Here is a 22,598-nt window from a genome sequence, read left to right as displayed (position 1 = left end):
GAAAGCTGATCTAAGCACAAATCAATATTTATGCTAGGAAAATAATCTTTTGCAGATTTAAAAAACTGGTATAGATTTAAGAAGGGGTTATATTACACTAAATATTGGGAAAATAAACTTGCTTAATTTGTGAGGGAGACATGTTTTTGTAAAACAGAAGAACAGAATAATACGCTTCTACTGCAGTTCTATCCTGGGGTTCTGAGAGTTTGCTGTCACATATATGCTATGATTAGGACTTGGCTTCTCCTGAAGAGCCATTTCTAATGCAGATTTTGTCAGTTCATAGCAAGGGCAATTCAGAAATACATTATCAAGCCATTTATGAAAATGGTCTGATGAAACATTAACAGACATTTAAAACTACTTTTATGAATCCCAGAGCTAAAAATAATTGTGCTTCCAAAGTCAAGCAATAGTTTTTTGCACTTTAGAATTTCAAAACCAGTTCCCCTGCCTCTTGGCTTCCCCTTAACCGTGCTTCTCCTTAGGATTAACCTCCTCCAAAAGGAAGGTTAGCATCTTGGAAAACACTGATCCAGATTTACTTAATGTAGGTGATTCTAAATTTCATGTTTATATGTTTTCTCTTCTTACACCAAATAAAAATTATCTAAACTCGTCTAGGGTCATAATACTTTGCCCAGTTAAATATGCCAAAGGATTTTTGGTTTGAAAGACAGCCTTAGGGAAGAGATATGGGGACATATGTATATGTATAACTGATTCACTTTGTTATAAAGCAGAAACTAACACACCATTGTAAAGCAATTGTACTCCAATAAAGATGAAAAAAAAAAAAAAGAAAGACAGCCTGGACCTGGACAAATATAGGGTGGTGGTAAGTAATAATTATAAGTCTAAGCCGTAATTGTAGCACTGATATGAAGTTTCTTTAGGTTATTCTATGATGCTACCAATTGAATCAAAACTGTAATAATTCTATAAGTTTAAGAACATGGTAAAATTATGAACCGACAGATGTAAAAAATCTTACCTCAGCTGTTGGGCAGAGCTAAAATAATGACAGTACTCTGTTTGTGTGGTGCTGTTATATTGTCCAAGGTATTGTTAAGAACAGCAGTATTTAATTTGTTCCTTACAACCTACCCATGAGACGAATGGTTTGTTATTGCCACATTCCCCCTTTTTTCTAGATTGGATAAGCTGAGACACGGAAAGTTTAATTAAGTTAAACAGAAAGTTTATGTAACCCAGTTGGGCCTCCAACCCTGGCCTCTTGTCTCCCCTAAGTTCTTTCCATGAGCTATCACCAGTTCTGGAATTTATCTTAGAATTCAAAACTTACGTCTAGATATCGTTAGATGGTGACTAGAATATGTGTGTTCAATGATTTAATGAATTATCCTGAATGCTAACTGATATTATGCCATTTGAATGCTTTCTTTCCTTCCTAGAATAAATATGGCAGAGCTTTCTGAGACAGAAGGACCAGTAGATTGGAAAGAACGATGTGTAGCCCTGGAGTCCCAGCTCATGAAATTTAGAGTTCAAGCGAGCAAGATACGAGAGCTCTTAGCAGAGAAGGTAAGCTTTTCTCCCTCACCTTTGTTAGTAAACGTCAGCTATTTGGGGCCCATTTCATTTATATTAAATAATCTCAGTACTTTAGGCTAGGGAAAGCATTTTAAAAATAATGAATATAATTTAACGTTTTGTCAGGAATCTGAAGCTATATTTGACATATTCTTTTGCCAGTTTTATTTTATTTTTTTAGATCTTTATTGAAGTATAATTGCTTCACAATACTGTTAGTTTCTGTTGTACACCAAAGTGAATCAGCCATGTACATACATATGACCCATATCCCCTCCCTCTTGAGCCTCCCTCCCCTCCTCCCTATGCCACCCCTCTAGGTGGTCACAAAGCACCGAGCTGATCTCCCTGTGCTATGCTGCTGCTTCCCACTAGCTATCTATTTTATATTTGGTAGTGTATATATGTTGATGCAACTCTCACTTGGCCCCAGCTTCCGCCTCCCACCCCGTGTCCTCAAGCCCATCCTCTATGTCTGCATCTTTATTGCTGCCCTGCCACTAGGTTCATCAGAACCTTTTTTTTTTTTTAGATTCCATATATATATGTTAGCATATGGTATTTGTTTTTCTCTTTCTGACTTACTTCACTCTGTATGACAGACTCTAGGTCCATCCACCTCACTACAAATAACAATTTTGTTTCTTTTTATGGCTGAGTAATATTCCATCGTATATATGTGCCACATCTTTTTTATCCATTCGTCTGTCGACGGACACTTAAGTTGCTTCCATGTCCTGGCTATTGTAAATAGTGCTGCAATGAACATTATTGTAAATAGTGCTGCAATGAACAATAATTCAAAAAGAGTCATGTACCACACTGTTCACTGCAGCTCTATTTACAATAGCCAGGACATGGAAGCAACTTAAGTGTCCGTCGACAGACGAATGGATAAAAAAGATGTGGCACATATATACGATGGAATATTACTCAGCCATAAAAAGAAACAAAATTGTTATTTGTAGTGAGGTGGATGGACCTAGAGTCTGTCATACAGAGTGAAGTAAGTCAGAAAGAGAAAAACAAATACCATATGCTAACATATATATATGGAATCCTAAAAAAAAAAAAAAAGGTACTGATGAACCTAGTTGCAGGGCAGCAATAAAGATGCAGACATAGAGAATGGGCTTGAGGACACGGGGAGGGGGAAGGGTAAGTTGGGATGAAGTGAGAGAGTGGCATGGACACATATACACTACCAAATGTAAAATAGATAGCTAGTGGGAAGCAGCCGCATAGCACAGGGAGATCAGCTCGGTGCTTTGTGACCACCTAGAGGGGTGGGATAGGGAGGGTGGGAGGGAGATACAAGAGGGAGGAGATATGGGGATATATGTATACGTATAGGGGATTCACTCTGTTATAAAGCAGAAACTAAAACACCATTGTAAAGCAATTATACTCCAATAAAGATGTTAAAAATATATATATAGATAGATAGGCACAAATCCTTAGGTTACATGATGCCTACCTCTCAATAAAGCTGTTTCATGATTTTAAAAAAAAAAAAGAAGAGAAAAAAATCATTTCCTGGGTTGTACTGTGATTTATCTGGTATTTTCCACAATCCCAATCCCGTATGCAATGATTTTGTCAATATCACCAATTATAACCTTGCCTCTAAACCTCACTGGACACTTCCTAGGTATCCCAGGTGCCTTAGCCTCTCAACAGTTGGCCCGCTGTTGACCACAGCCTCCTCAAAATTTTCTTGGTTCCGTTGACTACTTACTCTCTTGGTTTCATTATGGACATTGTAAGAAGTTATGCCTATTTGGGTTCCAATTAATTGACCTTTAAATTCTTAATTTAATGCCAACATTTGTTTTGTTCTTCAGAAGGCTTATCGTAACAAATTTCTTTGAGTGCCCATTTTGTAAATTTTAAAAGTGTCGTTTTCTCTGTAAGTAAAATTGTGAATAGTTTTTTGGTGATTAATTTATGTTATTAAATTTTCTTTTTTGTCAGTGAATGAATATTCACAGAGGAATTATAGAGGAATTCACAGAGGAATATTATTTCAGAATTGCTGTTTTATTTGTGGTTTCTTATTCTCCTTCTCCTTCTCCTCCTTCTTCTTCTTCTTCTTTTTTGTCTTCCATAATTTGTATCTGTGTTAAATCCTTTGACAGATCTCAGAGATGGAATGATTCAGATGTGTTTCATACAGTGGAAAGAGGATAAGCATGCCAAATTTACTCATGGTTTCCCAGTAAATAAAGTCAACACCAAAATGGGAATAACACTTTTCATGATATTTTCTGTTATTTTCCACTATGAAATATTTTTCTCTGGATTAAAAATTATTTTTGGTACCCACCCATGTTTTAATAAAAATACCAAATATTGATTTATTATGTACTAAGCACTTTACAGATATGATTTATTTAGCTCTTATAACAATCTATGAATTAATAAGTTTTATTGTTCCCATTTTACAGATTAGGAAAATGATGCTTACCGTGTGCCAGGCAATGTTCTAAGTGCTTTATGTATATCAACTTTTTTTTTAAATTATTTTTGGCTGTGTTGGGTCTTCGGTGCTGTCCGCAGGTTTTCTCTAGTTGCCTCTTCATTGCAGTGTGCGGGCTTCTCATTGTGGTGGCTTCTCTCATTGCGGAGCACAGGCTCTAGGCACGTGGGCTTCAGTAGTTGTGGCATGTGGGCTCAGTATTTGTGGCTTGGGCTCTAGAGTGCAGGCTCAGTAGGTGTGGCATGCGGGCTTAGTTGGTCCGCGGCATGTGGGATCTTCCCGGACCAGGGCTCGAACCCGTGTCCCCTGCATTGGCAGGCGGATTCTTAACCACTGCGCCACCAGGGAAGCCCATATATTAACTTTTTAATCCTTATAACAGCCCTATGAGGTAGCTATTAATATTATTCGTATTTACACAGGAGGAAACTAAGGCACATAAAAGTTATTTATTTACCTTGCCTGAGTTCATGCTGAAATGTAAGTGGTGGAGCCAAGATTTGAAAATAGGCATTTTGTTTTTAGAGCTTGAATGCTTAGCTGTCACCCTATATGGCATCTCTAATACAGTTTTGTTACCACATTCTTTGCTTTCTCTGATATTCTTACCTACTCACCTATTCTGTCTTCTCTGTTCAGCCACACAGCATGTAACTCCATCTCTGCTTGGCAGCACACGTCTGCATAAGTTAGGATGCATTTATGGATGTAGTAATAACAGTTTACATAATATTACGTATTTTTCAAAGCAAACCCTCTTGCATTGCTTCTGCGTGCCAACACGACTTGAGTCACCTGTTGCGTTCTAGAGGATAGTCTGGTCCCATCTGTAACCTTTAGTTTTGTGTGAGAACCAGTCTGCCCTGAGGCTTCTTCCTAATAGTTCTCCATACCTTCCCTCCAGATGGTTGCAGGCCTAAGTCTGAAGATTCTTGAGGGAATATTAATTTGATTCCTCAGCTCTTTGCCAGAAATTCTGTCCAACTTTTCCTTTCTGCTACAGTTCTTGTTCTTAGTTCTGTTTTCTTGGCACTGATTTGAGGCATCTAACACTAGGTGCTTAACTATGGTTCCTAAGCCTTGACTACAACCATTAGCTAGTTTCAACCCTACAGTAACTCTATGACATAACTATTATTACCCACAATCTACAGATGCTGACATTAAGACTGAGAGCGTTTGAGTAGTAGGCCCAATATTACACAGCTAGCAAATAGCAGAGTTGGCATGAAACCTTAGATCTTTCATGCTTTTTTTGTGATGCAGCTAAAAGAGTGCATGGCACATAGAAGTAACTCATTATTACTTTCCTGTATCCTTCTGATTGGACACACTGGTTAAGTGTACAAGGAGATGACTTAAACTAATGTAATTGTAGATTGATGGGAGACATCTTTCTGAATTTTTTTAGGAAAAATGTATGAGAGGATCTCAGAGTGTTTTTATAATTCAAGATGGATTTCAATCATATATACATTGTATAGTTTTGGAGATGGATTAGGAGAATACATGGGATTTTTTTAAAACTATTTTTTTCACCTATTTGTTTTTTCCATTACAATTTCCAAGTAACTTCAAATATTGAAGCTTGTGAAGAAAAAGGCCTTATTGAAGTCTTGGGCAGGTCCTGCTGTAAGTGGGAGAGGTCTTTAGAGGAATTTAAGGAATGGTGTTGGAAATATCTCTAGTATGCCAAACATAAACGCTTTAGAGAAGCTGAGATTTAAGTAATTTTCCTACTTTACCGTATTACTAGTTCATTTTTGGAGTCAGGGAGGGAAAGGGAAAGTTTCTTTTTCAGTTGAAGTGAATGTTATTTCCTACAGGTTAGATTTTCAGTGAAAAGGAAAAAGTGAAAAATATGAATTTTCCCTTTGGGCATCAGCATGGACCACATAACCTAATGCTGCCTTTACCTGATACAGCATTTCTGTCTGGCAGTTCCTGCCACTTGACCTTCCTCTTGTGAATATGATTCCCCTGAGGTGGTCTAGGATTCTCGTCTAAGAATAAGGAGTATCTGGATAGCATTGTATTTGCTTTCATGTAACAGTCCAGTCACCACTGTGATTGCCCTATTTAAACCACACATGCCCTGTTACTCTTTTGCCCCACCTAATATTTCACAGTGCCCAGTGAAAATTATACATATAGTAATAATGAGATTTTTCAGGCTAATTTAAATTTCATTTTTGAGCTATTGACTGAGGATATTATTTTTAATAACAAAATTTTTAAATGGTTATAACGTCTTTCATGGGTTCTATGGGGAAAAGTCAAGAAGAGAGATACTTAATGAGGAATTTCTGTCCACATCAATGAGTTTGCAGGTTCTAAAGTATTCTGCCTGTAGTAACCAATTCATTAAATAAGTTTATCTGTATACAATGCATGGAACAATGAGATCACTGAGTGTTATGTATGGTGGTGTTATGTATGTATGTGTTTCTGTGTGTGTGTGTGTGTGTGTGTGTGTGTGTGTGTGTAAAATCTGGACCAGTGGCAGATTTCCCTCTGCCACTTGCTGCTGTGTTCACACTGGCTACAGAGGGCACTTTCACTCTGGTAAATCAAAGCACCAGGCTTAGAATTTGCTTCTTCATTTTATTATTGTATTAGTGGCCTGTTCATAAAAGACTTATTTTTGTCCAAAGCCTGATATGGATCATTTCAGGTTTCTTTTACTGACTTAGTATGGATTGGCTGTGGAATTGACCCAAGCTTTACATTACAGTCTACATTGTGAAAGTAAAAACTTAATGGGTATTTCCCGCATTGCTTTTTTTTCACTTTTAGTATTTTGCAAAGTTATTGCCCAGTTTGAATGATTATAAAAACAATCACTCGAAAAACAAAGTATTGCTTTTCATCCTATGCTTATGTTTAAACTGATTTTTTTAAATTAATTTATTTTTGGCCGCATTGGGTTTTTGTTGCTGTGCACGGACTTTCTCGTTGTGGTGAGCGGGGGCTACTCTTTTGTTGCGGTGTGTGGGCTTCTCATTGAGGTGACTTCTCTTGTTGCAGAGCACAGGCTCTAGGCACGTGGGCTCAGTAGTTGTGGCTCGCAGGCTCTAGAGTGCAGGCTTAGTAGTTGTGGCACATGGGCTTAGTTGCTCTGCGGCATGTGGAATCTTCCTGGACCAGGGATTGAACCTGTGGCCCCTGCATTGGCAGGCAGATTCTTAACCACTGTGCCACCAGGGAAGTCCCTAAACTGATTTTAAAGTGTTCTAAACTTTATTGGATATACTTAATGTGTATTTACATTTATGCAGTGTGAAATGTTTGGTATTTATGATGTTTAACATAGATTGTGAAAATTTAGTGATTTTGTTTTATCAAAATGTATCTTTGCTTTTAAATAATTATTTGGAAAGAGTTGAAACCTTCATCCATTCATTCATTATTTTTTCCTTTCTTTTATTTGTTCAACACACATTTATTGAGTTTCTGTTATGGGGTATTCGTGATCCCTGCCACAACCAATGTTACGTAAGTAAATAATAAACCCCAAATCTGGGGAGAGACTACTTAGGTAGAATTTGGTTAGAATCTCAAATTCTAAATTTAGCCTCTCTTGGTCATACCTGTGTTCCTGTGTTTCCTTCTGCAATAGGTTTCTTGAGAACATGCAACTTAAAGTTGTTCCTATTATGAATGTTAATGATTTTAAGTTACCAATAAAAGATTCCTAGGCCAAAAGAATAGCATACAAGGGACAAAAATAAAGACAAATGCTTTCCAGCCAAAGATTTTGTGGTTTCACGTATTTGGGACTGATCTTCATATGGTTCTGTAGAGCTATATGCTGTGTGTGGAGTTTATAAATACCAAAGCTGCTGTGGTTCAACTAAAAGAGCAGTAGGGAATCTGAACGTGAAGACTCACATCCCAGCCATGTCACTGGCTGGGAGCATTAGCTTACACAAGGCAAACTCATTCGAAACACCAATTTCCCAGTCTTTATAATGGGAATAATGATTTCTGTCTTATGACGTGACTGTGAAATAATGTATTTGAAAATTCCTGGTTCCTGAACACATTCTAATTTTTTAAAAGTTCTCTTCCCTGAATTATTTTTCTTTCCTCTGAGATTATTTTCCACTTTTATGTTTGTTTGTTTGTTTGTTTTCAGGTTGCAAGCTTTTCTCAAATGTCTGATGATCTTTGGTGGTCCATTTATATTTAAGAATGAGATATCTGGAAAGCTGACCAACAATTGTGTATAAATAGTCAGTGCTGGTCAACTGTCAATGTTTGCTTTAGAATGAGTGGGTGGGAGACTGCTTATTACACCATGAGCCCATAAATGCCACAGTTGTTGGACTAGAGCCCTCCAAGTAATTTATTCAGCATTATAAGAGAAGAACATTTCAGTTTTTTAACAGGAAGTAAATGCTTAGCTGCTGCACATTCGGCACACGGGGATAAGTGAGAAGGTTTCAGGGAGTTAGTTGACTCTAAGGGCCACGTGTTTTCCATTAATACCCACTATTCCCAGCCCCACACTCACTTCCCCTTGTAGGTCTTTACAGGGTTGTGCAGGGCATTCAGCTCCCAGGGGAGAAGTTCAGGACCCTCCAATCCTTATTCTAGGCTGTGGTTTCTGTCACTCTGCTTCACCAAAAACAAGAGAATTAAGTGAAATATGTATATTTAATGGTGAACTTGTCCTCCCCCTCCCAGCCTTCTTCTCCTACATGGTTCCTAAAATGCTGACAGCCAATTCTACAGCAGGAGATTGAAAGTCTTTGGGCAATCTTATCAGCCCAGGTGGAAAGAGGTAATAATGCTGACATCAGTGGTTCTTCAACAGAAAGTCTAGCCAGATCACCTAATACTAAAGTTCATGATCAGCAAGCCCCATATATGTGTAAAAGCTTCTAGTCAGCTTTTTAGTTCCTTACCTTTAAACATCAGTGGGCATCTTATGAATGACCAGACATCTGATGAAGGCCTCTAACATGGAAGATAGAGAACAACCAATCAGAAAAAACCAATATCGCCTATGCAGGGAAAAAAGAAACAAAACAAATAAAATCCTATCATTTAATATTCCCAGAGAGAAAAGGTATTGCATTCATGAAACAAGGAATATTCAGGAAATAAAAAGAACCCTCAAAAAATTAAAATCATGATAGAAGAAATAGTCAATTTAATAAAGAGTTTGGGATATAAACTTAAGATAAGTTCCTGGGAAGTAGAGAAAGATGTTGAAGAGATGGAACACAGGAGAGAAAAGAGAAATTTAGAGGACCAGTCCACTATGTCCAAGCTCTGGATAAAGGAAACCTAGAGGGGAGAATATCAGTGAAATGATGAACGGAGGTTTCCCAGGATTGAAGGATGCAAGATTCCAGATTGAGAGGGTCTACCAAGTGCCTTGCGCAACAGATAAAAATAGTTCCACCCCAAGGCACATCATCATGAAAGTTCAGAATATATAGACCAAAGAAAAGATTCTGCAAGCCTTCCAAGAGAAAAAACATGTCACATACAAAGGATCAGGAATTAGAATGGCTTGGACTTTTCAAAAGCAACGCTAGAAGTTAGGAGATAATGAAAAAATGCATTCAAAATTCTGAAGGAAAGTGACATCAAACTCAGAATTCTGTACTGAGGCCAGTTATGAATTTTATCTGAAGGTAGAATAAAGAGATTTTTAAGACATGCAGGGTCTGGTAACCTTTCTGAGGAATCTCCAGAAGGATATGCTCCATTAAAAGGAAGAAGTAAACCAAAAAAGAGGAAGGCATAAGATATAGTAAATAGGAGATTCAATGTGGGAGGAAGTTGAAGGGCCTTCCCAAGAAGACAGCAGTGCCCAGGCAGAAAGAGGAGCCAGTCTGTATTGACACAGGTCAGAGGCTTTAGGAGCTGCTTCAGGAAGATGAAATTGGTGGAAAATTAGATGTGAATGAGCATCCTGAGAGATGATTTAGACAGTGGTGTGAATTTGGAGTTGAACTATTAAGTTCATAGAAAGCTAAGTAAATAAAAGAACAAGACACTAGGGAAAAAAGTTATGTAGCAAAGGAAAAAGTAACCATAGTGTACTACATGGTTCCTCTTTGACTATCATACATAGTCACAATAATACTAATGAAGAACAGCAATTTAACCAAGGGTAAGATATAAACGTATTGGAAGAACGGGAGTGTACCTGTGTTGATGGCAAGGAGATCAAAGAGCTAAATCTTCATTCTCCATGCAGGAAGTAAGTAGGAAATCACTAAACTGAAGAAGTCAACAGAAATAGAAGCATGTTATTTAGAACACTTAAAGAAATAATAAGAGCATTGACCAAAAGAGTACAATTATTTTATTAAAAAATCTTATGAAACTGGTTGACACAATGTGTATTTATGGCTTTGATCAACATAAAAAGAACAAAAATCAAATTGTGAAATAGATGGACTTATTCAGTCTTTTGGAAGGAGATCTTCTTAATAGGATGTTTCCATGGAAATCACTTTCTAAACAAAATAATTTATTTTGTGTTTTCAGAGTATATCAAAAAGAATCAAACCTTCTGGGTTATATACTTTGGGTTTTTTTGGTTTTGTTTTGAAGTATAGTTGATTTACAATATTGTGTTAGTTTCAGGTGTGCAGCAAAGTGCTTCTGTTATATATATATGTGTGTGTCTGTGTATGTATATACAGAATATATATATATATATATTCTTTTTCAGATTCTTTTCCATTATAGGTTATTACAAATATTGAATATTGTTCGCTGTGTCATACAGTAAATCCTTGTTGCTTATCTATTTTATATATAGTAGTGTCTATCTGTTAATCCCATAGTCCTGATTTATCTCCCCCCCATTCCCTTTCCCCTTTGGTAACCATAAGTTTGTTTTCTCTGTCTGTGTGTCTGTTTCTGTTTTGTAAATAGATTCATTTGTATTAGTTTTTAGATTCCACATATAAGTGCTATCATAATATTTGTCTTTCTCTGACTTCACTTAGTATGATAATCTCTAGGTCCATCCATATTGCTGCAAATGGCAATATTTCATTCTTTTTTTATAGCTGAGTAATGTTCCTATATATATATGTGTGTGTGTGTGTGTGTATGTGTGTGTATACATACACACATACACACACACACACACACACACACACAGCCCACGTCTTCTTTATCCATTCATCTGTTGATGAACACTTAGGTTGCTTCCATATCTTGGCTATTGTAAATAGTGCTTCAGTGAACATTGGGATGCATGTATCTTTTCAGATTAGAGTTTTCATCTTTTCCAGATATATGTCCAGGAGTGGGATTGCTGGATCATATGGTAGCTCTATTTTTAGTTTTTTAAGGAATCTCCATACTGTTTTCCATAGTGGTTGTACCAATTTACATTCCCATGAACAGTGTAGGAGGGTTCCCTCTTCTCTACACCCTCTCCAGCATTTATTTGTAGGGTTTTTGATGATAGCCATTCTGACTGGTGATAACTCATTATGGTTTTGATTTGCATTTCTCTAATAATTAGCAGTGTTTTCTTTCCTTTTATTAACTTTGGACTTTGTTTGTTCCTCTTTTTCTAGTTCCTTGAGGTGTAGGTTGTTTATTTGAGACTTTTCTAGTTTATTGAAGTAGACATTTATTGCTGTGAACAACCCTCGTAGAATTGCTTTTGTGGCATCCCATGGATTTTGGTATGTTACATGTCCATTTTCATTTACTCCAGGTATTTTTTTATTTCTCTTTTAATTTTTTTTCTTTGGCCCATTTGGTTTTCAGTAGCATGTTGTTTAATCTCCACATATTTGTGAATTTTTTCAGTTTTCATGTAATCAATTTCTGTTTTCATATTATTGTGGTCAGAAGAGATGCTTGATGGGATTTCAACCCTCTTAAATTTATTAAGACTGATTTTATCACCTAACGTATGGCTTCTTTAAATGTATCTGAAATCACAATAAATGTATTATTTCTATATATCATATTGATGAAGTTTTCATTATCTCCCTGTTCCCATGCTTTTTTTCCTCTCTGATGCTTTGGAAGCTATGGACTGAATTTCTGTTCTTTTAAGTGATTGTCCTTAACTCTTTTTTAAAAAAAAGGCCAGCAAAAATACTTTATATTGTAACAATAAAACTTGAAACAGAATGTGTCAAGGAAACATTAGGGAGGTGGTGATAATTACAAAAAAAAAACCCTCTATATAAGGTGGCATTGTGGTAGGGAGTTGGTGAAGGAAAGGATGGAAACAAATAGCAATGGAGAGCTGAGCATCAAAACAGGAACTGCTGAAACTGTTAGGATGGCCAGCACTGATTTTTCTTTAGAGAGCACTCTTTAGAGAATGAGCATTTTCTAGAACTTAAAAAACAGCACCTTCAATTTAAGCTTTCAGTCAAGCTCTTGGAATTTAGGTAATTATTTAGCATTGAAGATGCTAGAAGATGTTAAATGTGTAAGTCCAGTATAAGCCATAAAATGGGAGAATGTCAGGCAACCAGAAAGACTTCAATTGCCCCATCTTTCCTAAAGAGAACTAGTGGTTTTTCCAACATAATCATGAAACTGCCTACTTTGAAAGCCTGAAGTGGTGTGGGGATACGTTGGGATAGGGTGTGATGGAATCACATTTTGGGTAGAAATATTAATACAACTGAAGGAAATCTTTCACCTTGGAGAATAATTTAGCCCTCAGCAACTCCTTAGTCTGCCATGGCTTTGCAACAGTAGCAGACTTTTAATTTGTAATATATATAAATGTGTTTTCATAAAAAGAAAAAATATAAGTATAAATATGTTTTAAAGGCTAGACCCAAAATGGCACGATGTCACTTCCACTGCATTCTGTGTGTTAAGGCAGGTCACAAAGCCATCACAGAGTCAAGAAAAGGGACAGGAGACCTCATCTCTCAGTGAGAGAAGTGACATGTACTTACAGGGAGGAAAGGAATTGATGGTGGCCATTTTGGGTGGCTGTCTAACCCTAATCAGTCACTTTAATTCACTCAGACTCTTGCATTCCAACTTGTGTCCTTGCTTCCTCACATTACAGCTGAACTCACGAAAGTCACTAATGACCTCTTAACTAGCATATATTTACATATATTATTCAATCATACTACATTTCATTTACATGTGTCTTTCAGTATGTCATTTACATATTTTTAAAAACTTTTTATTAAAGAAGTTTTCAAACATACAAAAGTGAGCAGAATATTATAATGGACCCCAGGTACACATCACCCAGCTTTAATGGTTATTAACTCAGGACCAATCCTGTTTCACCTATACCCTGACCTACTTCTCCTCTCCTACGTTATGTTGAAGCAAAGCCTCAATATATTATTTAATCCATCTGTGTATATTTTTAATGAATATATGGTATCTCTTTAAATATTTAGACAATCCGCTGTTTTGGGACATTCATGGCTTTTATTTTTATCATTCAAATTATAACACCACAACTGCTACCATGTATTTCTAATTAATGAAACACCAACAGCTCTTTCACATCACTTTTACATTTTTTTTGTTTTTTATCCTCATAACTTCCTGTTAGGTAGGTAGAATAGGTTACATTATCCCTATTTTAATAGGGAATTAAGAAGAATTTTAGAGCCCAATGCCAAATTGTTGGTAAATAGTAGAATTAGAACTAGAACCCAGTGTCTTAAATCTATAGTTAGTTCATTTTCAACTAAACCTTGCTAACTTAAAGTTATTCATAAAAGTAATACATGTGGTAGAAATACACAGCTTTAAATTTTTCTGTATAAATATTCATTGAACACCCATTAAGTATTAGATACTATGCTGGACACTTTCCTGTTTAATCGTCACATAAATAGTATGAGATAAGTGTTATCTCACTTTACAGGTAAGGAATGCAGACTCAGGAAGGTAAATGTCTTACCCATCATTACACAGCTTAGAAGTAGTGAAATCTGGATTCTGATTTAGGCCTTCCTGCCTCCAAGTTCAGTGCTCTTTCCACTTTTCCCTATATTAATATTTCAAGGACTACCCCTTTTAAATTAAAAAAGCAAAAATACTTTTTAGACATATGCTTTTAATTAACTCACTGTATTCACATATCCATATAATTTTCACGTCCAGCAAATTCAGTTTATTTGTAACCTTATATACCAAGTCCTATGAAATGCTGTGTGTGTGCAATGCTTTTTATAATGGAAAAAATCATTTTTTGTAAGGTTATTTCTTGCTGGCAAGCTTTTAGAATTTTACTGAGTGACTGGTATGTGCAAAGATATGGTGTTACAGAGGATATAAAGGGTACTCACACATGAAATATGTCTTCAAGCAACTTACAGTATAGTTTTGAAAATAGTACAAGGTAGAAAGTAAATGCCATAGGAACAGAAAAAAAAGTTATTTGACAGTGTAAAAATAATGCTGCTATCCTTCATACAGGCATAGTGCTTTACAGATGTCATTTCATTCAATAATTTATAATACATTGAATACCTATTATGTATAAAGAGCTGTATTAGGGTATGTAACAGTGAGGCAGACAGACAAGGCTTCTGCCCTCACTGTTATTGCTAAAAAGCAAACACTTCAGAAAGAGAAATCTGACAAGATATTTGTATAGTCCTTGTCTTAGTCCATTCAGGCTGCTATAACAAAGTGTCACAAACTGTGTGCTCATAAACAACAGAAATTTATTTCTCACAGTTCTGGAGGCTGGAAATCTGAGATCAGGGCACCAGCAACATTGGGTGAGGGTACTTTCCTGGGTTGCAGACTTATCATTATATCCTCACTCGGTAGAAGGACTCAGAGAGCTCTGTGGGATCTAGGGCACTAACCTCATTTGTGAGGGCCCCGCTCTCATGACCCAGTGACCTTCCAAAGGTCCCACCTTCTAACACCATCATTTTGGGTGTTAGAATTCCAACATGTGAAACAATGGGGACACAAACAAAAAAAGCCTAAAGAATAAAATTTCATATAAATACCATTTTTGGGGGGGAACACAAACAAAAAAAGTCTAAAGAATAAAATTTCATATAAATACCATTTTTTTAAAAATTGAAGTATAGTTGATTTACAATGTTGTGTTAATTTCAGGTGCTACAGCAAAGTGATTCAGATATATATATATATATATATCTATATACACATACACACACATACACAACACACACACACACACACACACACACACACACACACACACACACATATATATATTCTTTTTCAGATTCTTTTCCACTATAGGTTATTACAAGATATTGAATATAGTTCCCTGTGCTATCCAGTGGGTCCTTGTTTTTTTATCTGTTTTATATATAGTAGTGTGCATCTGTTAATCTCAAACTCCTAATTCTAAATACCATCTTAATCAGATATGGATGAGACTCAAGGTATGATTCATTCTAAGAAAATTCCCCCCAGCTGTGATCCTGTGAAATCAAACAAATTATGTGCTTCCAAAATACAATGATGGTACAGGTATAGAACAGACATTTCATTCCAAAAGGGAGAAAGAAGGGGTAACAGATTCCAAGCAAATCCAAAACCCCAGAAGACAAGCAACATTAAATCTTAAAGCTTGAGAACAATCTTCTTTAATTAGATGTTCTGCTCTGTGGGACAAAGGTCTTACCTTCCAGACCCACCTAAGGCATGGTGTGGGGGTGGTCTCACCCTCTGGACACACTGGGATATGCTCGCCTCCCATGGTTTTATTGGGTGTAGCCACACAGCAGCTCTCATGGGTTGCAATTGCATGCTGGTGGTTCTACCAGTCTGGGGCCCCAAGGGTGGCCTGATGGCTTCACTGGCACTGCCCTGGTAGTGGCTCCCTTCAGCGACCTTGCCCTCAAGTGACCCTCTGCTTGGGTTGTGGGCCCATGGCTCCAGGTTGCTTCATCTTTCTAAATCTAGGTGAAGGTAGCCGTGCCCCCATGGCTCTGCTGGGCAGGATAGAGCCCCCATAGCTTTGGGCAGTACCACTTTGATTTAGGCAGAGGTCAGTCATCTGGCCTGTTGAAACCCAGGCAATAACCCCATCCATCTACCACGTTTTGAAACTGAGGAGGCAGCCCTAATGATCTCTCTCTCCTTTTTTTTTAAAAATTTTTATTGGAGTATAGTTGATTTCTAATGCTGTGTTAGTTTCTGCTGTACAGCAAAGTGAATCAGTTATACATATACATATCCACTCTTTTTAAGATTCTTTTCCCATATAGGTCATTACAGAGTATTGAGTAGAGTTCTCTGTGCTATACAATAGGTCCTTATTAGTTATCTATTTTATATATAGTAGTGTGTATATGTCAATCCCAATCTCCCAGTTTATCCCTCTCCCCTTTGCTCCCTGGTAACCATAAGTTTGTTTTCTACCTCTGTGACTCTTTATACTTTGTAAATTAGTTCATTTGTACCTTTTTTTAGATTCTACATATAAGCGATATCATATGATATTTGTCTTTCTCTGACTTGCTTCACTTAGTATGATAATCTCTAGGTCCATCCATGTTGCTGCAAATGGCATTATTTCATTCTTTTTATGGCTGGGTAATATTCCATTGTATGTACCACATCTTCTTTACCCATTCCTCTGTTGATGGACACTTAGGTTGCTTCCATGTCTTTCTTGGCTATTGTAAACAGTGCTACAATGAACATCGGGGTGCGTGTATCCTTTTGGATTATGGTTTTCTCCAGATGTATGCCCAATAGTGGGATTGCTGGATCATGTGGTAGTTCTATTTTTAGTTTTTTATGGAACCTCCATACTGTTCTCCATAGTGGTTATATCAATTTACATCCCTACCAACAGTGCAAGAGGGTTCCCTTTTCTCCACACCCTCTCCAGCATTTATTGTTTGTAGACTTTATGATGGTGGCTGTTCTGACCTGTGTGAGGTGATACCTCATTGTAGTTTTGATTCGCATTTCTCTGATGATGAGTGATGTTGAGCATCTTTTAATGTGCTTTTTGGCCATCTGTATGTCTTCTTTGGAGAAATGTCTATTTAGATCTTCTGCCCATTTTTTGATTGTGTTGTTCGTTTTTTTGACATAGAGCTGCACAAGCTATTTGTATATTTTGGAGATTAATTCCTTGTCAGTTGCTCCCTTTGCAAATTTTTTTTCCCATTCTGTGGGTTGTCTTTTCATTTTGTTTATGGTTTCCTTTGCTGTGCAGAAGCTTTTAAGTTTACTTAGGTCCCATTTGTTTATTTTATTCTTTAAATTTATTTTATTTATTTTTGACTGTGTTGGGTCTTCGTTGCTGCATGCGAGCTTTCTCTAGTTGCAGCGAGGGGGGCTACTCTTCGTTGCGGTGTGCGGGCTTCTCACTGCGGTGGCTTCTCTTGTTGCGGAGCACGGGCTCTAGGTGTGCAGGATTCAGTAGTTGTGGCGCGCAGGCTCAGTAGTCATGGCTCGCGGGCTCTAGAGCACAGGCTCAGTAGTTGTGACTCACGGGCTCTAGAGCACAGGCTCAGTAGTTGTGGCACACAGGCTTAGTTGCTCAGCGGCATGTGGGATCTTCCTGGACCAGGGCTCAAAACTGTGTCCCCCGGGCTTCCCTGGTGGCACAGTGATTGAGAGTCCACCTGCCGATGCAGGGGACACGGGTTCGTGCCCCGATCCAGGAAGATCCCACATGCCACGGAGTGGCTAGGCCCATGAGCCATGGCCGCTGAGCCTGCGCATCCAGAGCCTGTGCTCCGCAACAGGAGAGACCACAACAGTGAGAGGCCTGCATACGGCAAAAAAAAAACAAACTGTGTCCCCTGCATTGGCAGGTGGGTTCTTAACCACTGAGCCACCAGAGAAGCCCCTATTTTTGTTATAATTTTCATTACTGTAGGAGGTGGATCAAAAAAGATATTGCTGTGATTAATGTCAAAGAGTATTCTGCCTGTGTTTTCCTCTAAGAGTTTTATAGTGTCTGGCCTTACATTTAGGTCTTTGATCCATTTCGAGTTTACTTTTTCTTTTTAAATAATTAATTAATTAATTTATTTTTGGCTGCGTTGGGTCTTCATTGCTGCACTCGGGCTTTCTCTAGTTGCGGAGAGAGAGGGCTACTCTTTGTTGCGGTGTGTGGGCTTCTCATTGCAGTGGCTTCTCTTGTTGTAGAGCATGGGCTCTAGGCATGTGGGCTTCAGTAGTTGTAGCATGCGGGCTCAGTAGTTGTGGCTCGCAGGCTCTAGAACGCAGGCTCGCGGGCTCTAGAGTGCAGGGTCAGTAATTGTGGCTCATTGAGTTTACTTTTGTGTATGGTGTTAGAGAGTGTCCTAATTTCATTTTTTACATGTAGCTGTCCAGTTTTCCCAGCACCACTTATTGAAGAGACTGTTTTTTTCTCCATTGTACACTCTTGCTTCCTTTGTCAGAGATTAATTGACCATAGGTGTGTGAGTTCATTTCTGGGCTTTCTGTCCTGTATCATTGATCTATGTGTCTGTTTTTGTGCCAGTAACATACTGTTTTGATTACTGTAGCCTTGTAGTGTAGTCTGAAGTCAGGGAGTGTGATTCCTTCAGCTCTGTTTTTCTTTCTCAGGGTTGCTTTGGCTATTCAGGGTTTTTTGTGTTTCTATATAAAGTTTAGAATTTTTGTCCTAGTTCTGTGAAAAATGCCATTGGTAATTTGATAGGGATTACATTGAATCTGTAGATTGCTTTGGGTAGTATGGTTATTTTGACAATATTGATTCTTCTAATCCAAGAACATGGTATATCCTTCCATCTGTTTGTGTCATCTCTGATTTCTTTCATCAGCATCTTATAGTTTTCAGAGTAGAGGTCTTTTGTCTCCTTAGGTAGGTTTATTCCTACGTATTTTATTCTTTTTGATGTGATTTTCCTTGATTTCTCTTTCTGATCATTCATTGTTAGTGTTTACAAATGCAAGAGATTTCTGTGTATTAATTTTATATCCTGCAACTTTACCGAATTCATTGATGAACTCTAGTAGTTTTCTGGTAGCATCTTTAGGATTTTTTATGTGCAGTATCGTGTCATCTGCAAACAGTGAAAGTTTTACTTCTTCTTTTCCAATCTGGATTCCTTTTATTTGTTTTTCTTTTCTGATTGTCATGACTAGGACTTCCAAAGCTATGTTGAATAAAAGTGGTGACAATGGACATCCTTGCCTTGTTCCTGATCTTAGAGGGAATGCTTTCAGCTTTTCACCATTGAGAACGATGTTGGTTAGCTGTGGAGCCCTGATGATCTCTGAATTACATTTATGGTCCTTCTTTCCTTGTCTTGAAGAATAGCCCATGTTCACAGCCATATAGTCCTGTCCTGTAAAATCTAAGTCCAACAGCCTTCCTCATTCCTTCTTCTTCAGTTCAAACGGACTGTTTTCCTGCTGGGGTGGCTGATTCAGTCTGTGGTTCAAACCCATACTAATCTCTTAATCACAAGGTGGCTTGGCCACACCCTGTTCTCTCTGGAACAAGCTTTCTCATTTCTTTCAATATGGATAGGCCAAAAATTTTCCATTTCTGCATCCTCTTTGGTTAACAATTCCACCTCTAAGTCATTCTCTCTTTTCACATTTTACTATAAGCATTCAAAAAGAAACAGGCCACTCCTTAAACACTTGGCTTAGAAATTTCCTCAGCTATATATCCAATTTCATCACTCATAAGTTCTCCTTTCCACAAAACACTAGGACATGAACACAGTTCAGCAAAGCTCTTTACCACTTTATAACAAGGATCACTTTTCCTCCAGTTTCCAATAACATGTTCCTCATGTCCGTCTGAGACTTTAACAGAAGAGCCTTTACCATCCATCATTTCTACCAACATTCTGTTCACAATCCTTAGGTACACTCTCCAAGAAGATTGAGGCTTTCTCTATAGCTTTCCTGTTCTCTTTCTGAGCTCTCACCAGAATAGCTTTTAATGGTTCGATCACGGCAATGTAGATATTTTCTACTATGCACCTTAGAATTCTCCCAGTCTCTATCTGTTACCCAGTTCCAAAGTTGCTTCCGCATTTTTAGATATTTGTTACAGAGGCACTGCACTCTCAGTACCAATTTTCTGTCTTAGTCTGTTCGGGTTGCTATAACAAAATACAACAGACTCTGTAGTTTGCAAACAATAGAAATCTATTTCGCCCAGTTCTGGAGGCTGGAAGTCTGATACCAGGGTTCCAGCAAGATCAGGTTAGGTCCCTCTTCTGAGTTGCAGACTTCCTGTATTTTCACCTGGCAGAAGGGGCTAGGAGCTCTGTGCGATCTCTGTTATAAAAGCCCATTCATGAGTGGTCCACCCTCAGGATTTAATCACCATTACATTGGGCACTCCGATTCCAACATGTGAATTTTGGGGGGACACAAACATTCAGATCACAGTGGTCCTCTTGACAAACTATTAAATCTTTCTAAAAATTATTATTATTAAAACTTTGTCTTTTTAGAGCAGCTTAGGGTTCACAGAAAAATTGGGCGGAAGATACAAATTTCTTATATAATCCCTGCCCCCACACATGTATAGCCTTCCCTATTATTAACATCCCCCACCAGAATGGTACATGCTACAAATTGTTGACCCTACATAGACACATCATTGTCTCCCCAAGTTCATAGTTTCACTCTTGCTGTTGTACATTGCATGGGCTTGGACAATGTATAATGACATGTATCCATCATTATGGTATCATACAGAGCATTTCCACAGCCCTAAAAAGCTTCTGTGCTCTTTTTATTCATCCCTCCCCCACCCCAATCCCTGGCAACCACTGATCTCTTTATTGTCTCCATAGTTTTCCAGAATGTTATATAGTTGGAATCATACTTTATGTAGCCTTTTCAGATTAGTTTCTTTCACTTAATAATATGTACTTAAGTTTCCTCCATGCCTTTTCATAGCTTAATATCTTATTTGCTTTTAGCCCTAAATAATATTTCATTGTCTGGATATACAAGTTTATCCAGTCATCTACTGAAGGAAGCCCATCTTGGTGGCTTCCAAGTTTTGGCAGTTATGAATAAAACTGCTATAAATATCTGTGTGCAAGTTTTTTTTTAAAGATATTTTTTAAATTAATTAATTATTTATTTTTGGCTGTATTGGGTCTCCATTGCACCTGGGCTTTCTCTAGTTGAGGCAAGTGGGGGCTACTCTTCATTGGGGTGCGCGGGCTTCTCATTGCAGTGGCTTCTCTTGTTGTGGAGCATGGGCTCTAGGTGCATGGGCTTCAGTAGATGTGGCACGTGGGCTCATTAGTTGTGGCTCGTGGGCTCTAGAGCACAGGGTCCGTAGTTGTGGCACATGGGCTTAGTTGCTCCGTGGCATGTGGGATATTACTGGACCAGGGGTCGAACCCGTGCCCCCTGCATTGGCAGGCGGATTCTTAACCACTGCACCACCAGGGATGTCCCTGTGTGCAAGTTTTTATGTGAACATAAGTTTTCAACTCCTTTGGGTAAATACCAAGGAGCACACTTGCTGGATAGTATGGTAAGAGTATGTTTAATTTTATAAGAAACCATAAAAATGTCTTCCAAAGTGGCTATATCATTTTGCATTCCCATGAGCAATGAATGAGAGTTCCTGTTGCTCCACATTCTTGCTAGCATTTGGTGTTGTCAATGTTCTGGATTTTGGCCATTCTAATAGGTATGTCAGTCTTTTTTTTTTTACTAGCAAAATTTTACAGAGCAGCAATCTGTTTGTGAATTTGCCTGTTTTTCCTGGCAATCTCAAAAATATTCAAAATTGAGGCTAAGGCTGCACAGGTGCAAAAGTTCCCCTGAAAACACAATGTAGTTGCTTTGCAGAGGTGATGATTATTAGCATATTGTCAGTAGTGAAAGAATGTGGTGTTGGCATGTACATGCCAGTTAGTTTTTTGGATAAGGAATATCCTAGACAGGAGACACCATGCTTGTCCAACTGCTTGACATAATGCTGCAGTCTGTAACAATGACTCAATAAAATGCTTTTAGACAGCAATACTTGCTTATTAAACATTTGAAATAGCTTCACAAAAATTAAAGGTGACATGATGTCCAGAGAATGCACTTGGGAAGTATCTATTTACATATCCAAATATTTGAAACCTCTTCCAGAATCTAGATCCCTACAGTAAACTTCCTTTTAAAAAATGCTGCCATGTGGACAGGAAGTTAAATTGACATATATGGTGATAATGGAATGTTTTACATTTTTATTATCCAATAGAAATATAAAGTAAGACACATGTAATTAACAAATTTCCTAAATAAATAAAATAAAGCTAAAAAGAAATCTCCATTAAATAAAAGAAAGATTAAAAAAAAATCTTCCATAGGGAATTCCCTGGCGGTCCAATGTTTAGGACTTGGCACTTTCACTGCCGGGTCCGGGTTCAATCCCTGGTCAAGGAACTAAGATCCCACAAGCCACATGGCACAGCCAAAATAAATAAATAAATAAAAGAATGCTAAAAATTTCTAATAACATGAATAAACTGTAAAAGAAACAGTTGACATTAATTTTAATGTTGTATTTTATTTAATGCAACATATCCAAAATATTATCATTTCATTGTTGAGTCAGTATGAACAATTACTGAGATTTTTATACTTTTTATACTAGGTT

The 22,598-nt window shown here is 37.6% G+C and overlaps 1 protein-coding gene across 2 annotated transcripts in view; it reads left to right on the top strand.

The window, feature by feature from the left end:
• The window catches only part of PLEKHH2 (pleckstrin homology, MyTH4 and FERM domain containing H2), a 106,898-nt gene that overhangs the window by 5,398 nt on the left and 78,902 nt on the right, over positions 1-22,598 (top strand). The window contains exon 2 of one of the 2 annotated variants that reach the window (XM_060026716.1): positions 1,419-1,548. In XM_060026716.1, the coding sequence (XP_059882699.1) occupies positions 1,426-1,548 (123 nt within the window). In that variant the 5' untranslated portion in view covers positions 1,419-1,425. Of the gene's footprint in view, positions 1-1,318; positions 1,549-22,598 lie in introns of those variants that run through there. The other variant, XM_060026715.1, reaches the window with a different exon arrangement.

This window comes from Delphinus delphis, chromosome 12 (assembly GCF_949987515.2).
Source record: "Delphinus delphis chromosome 12, mDelDel1.2, whole genome shotgun sequence".
Taxonomy (NCBI): domain Eukaryota; kingdom Metazoa; phylum Chordata; class Mammalia; order Artiodactyla; family Delphinidae; genus Delphinus; species Delphinus delphis.
This window is presented reverse-complemented; position numbering and strand designations above follow the sequence as displayed.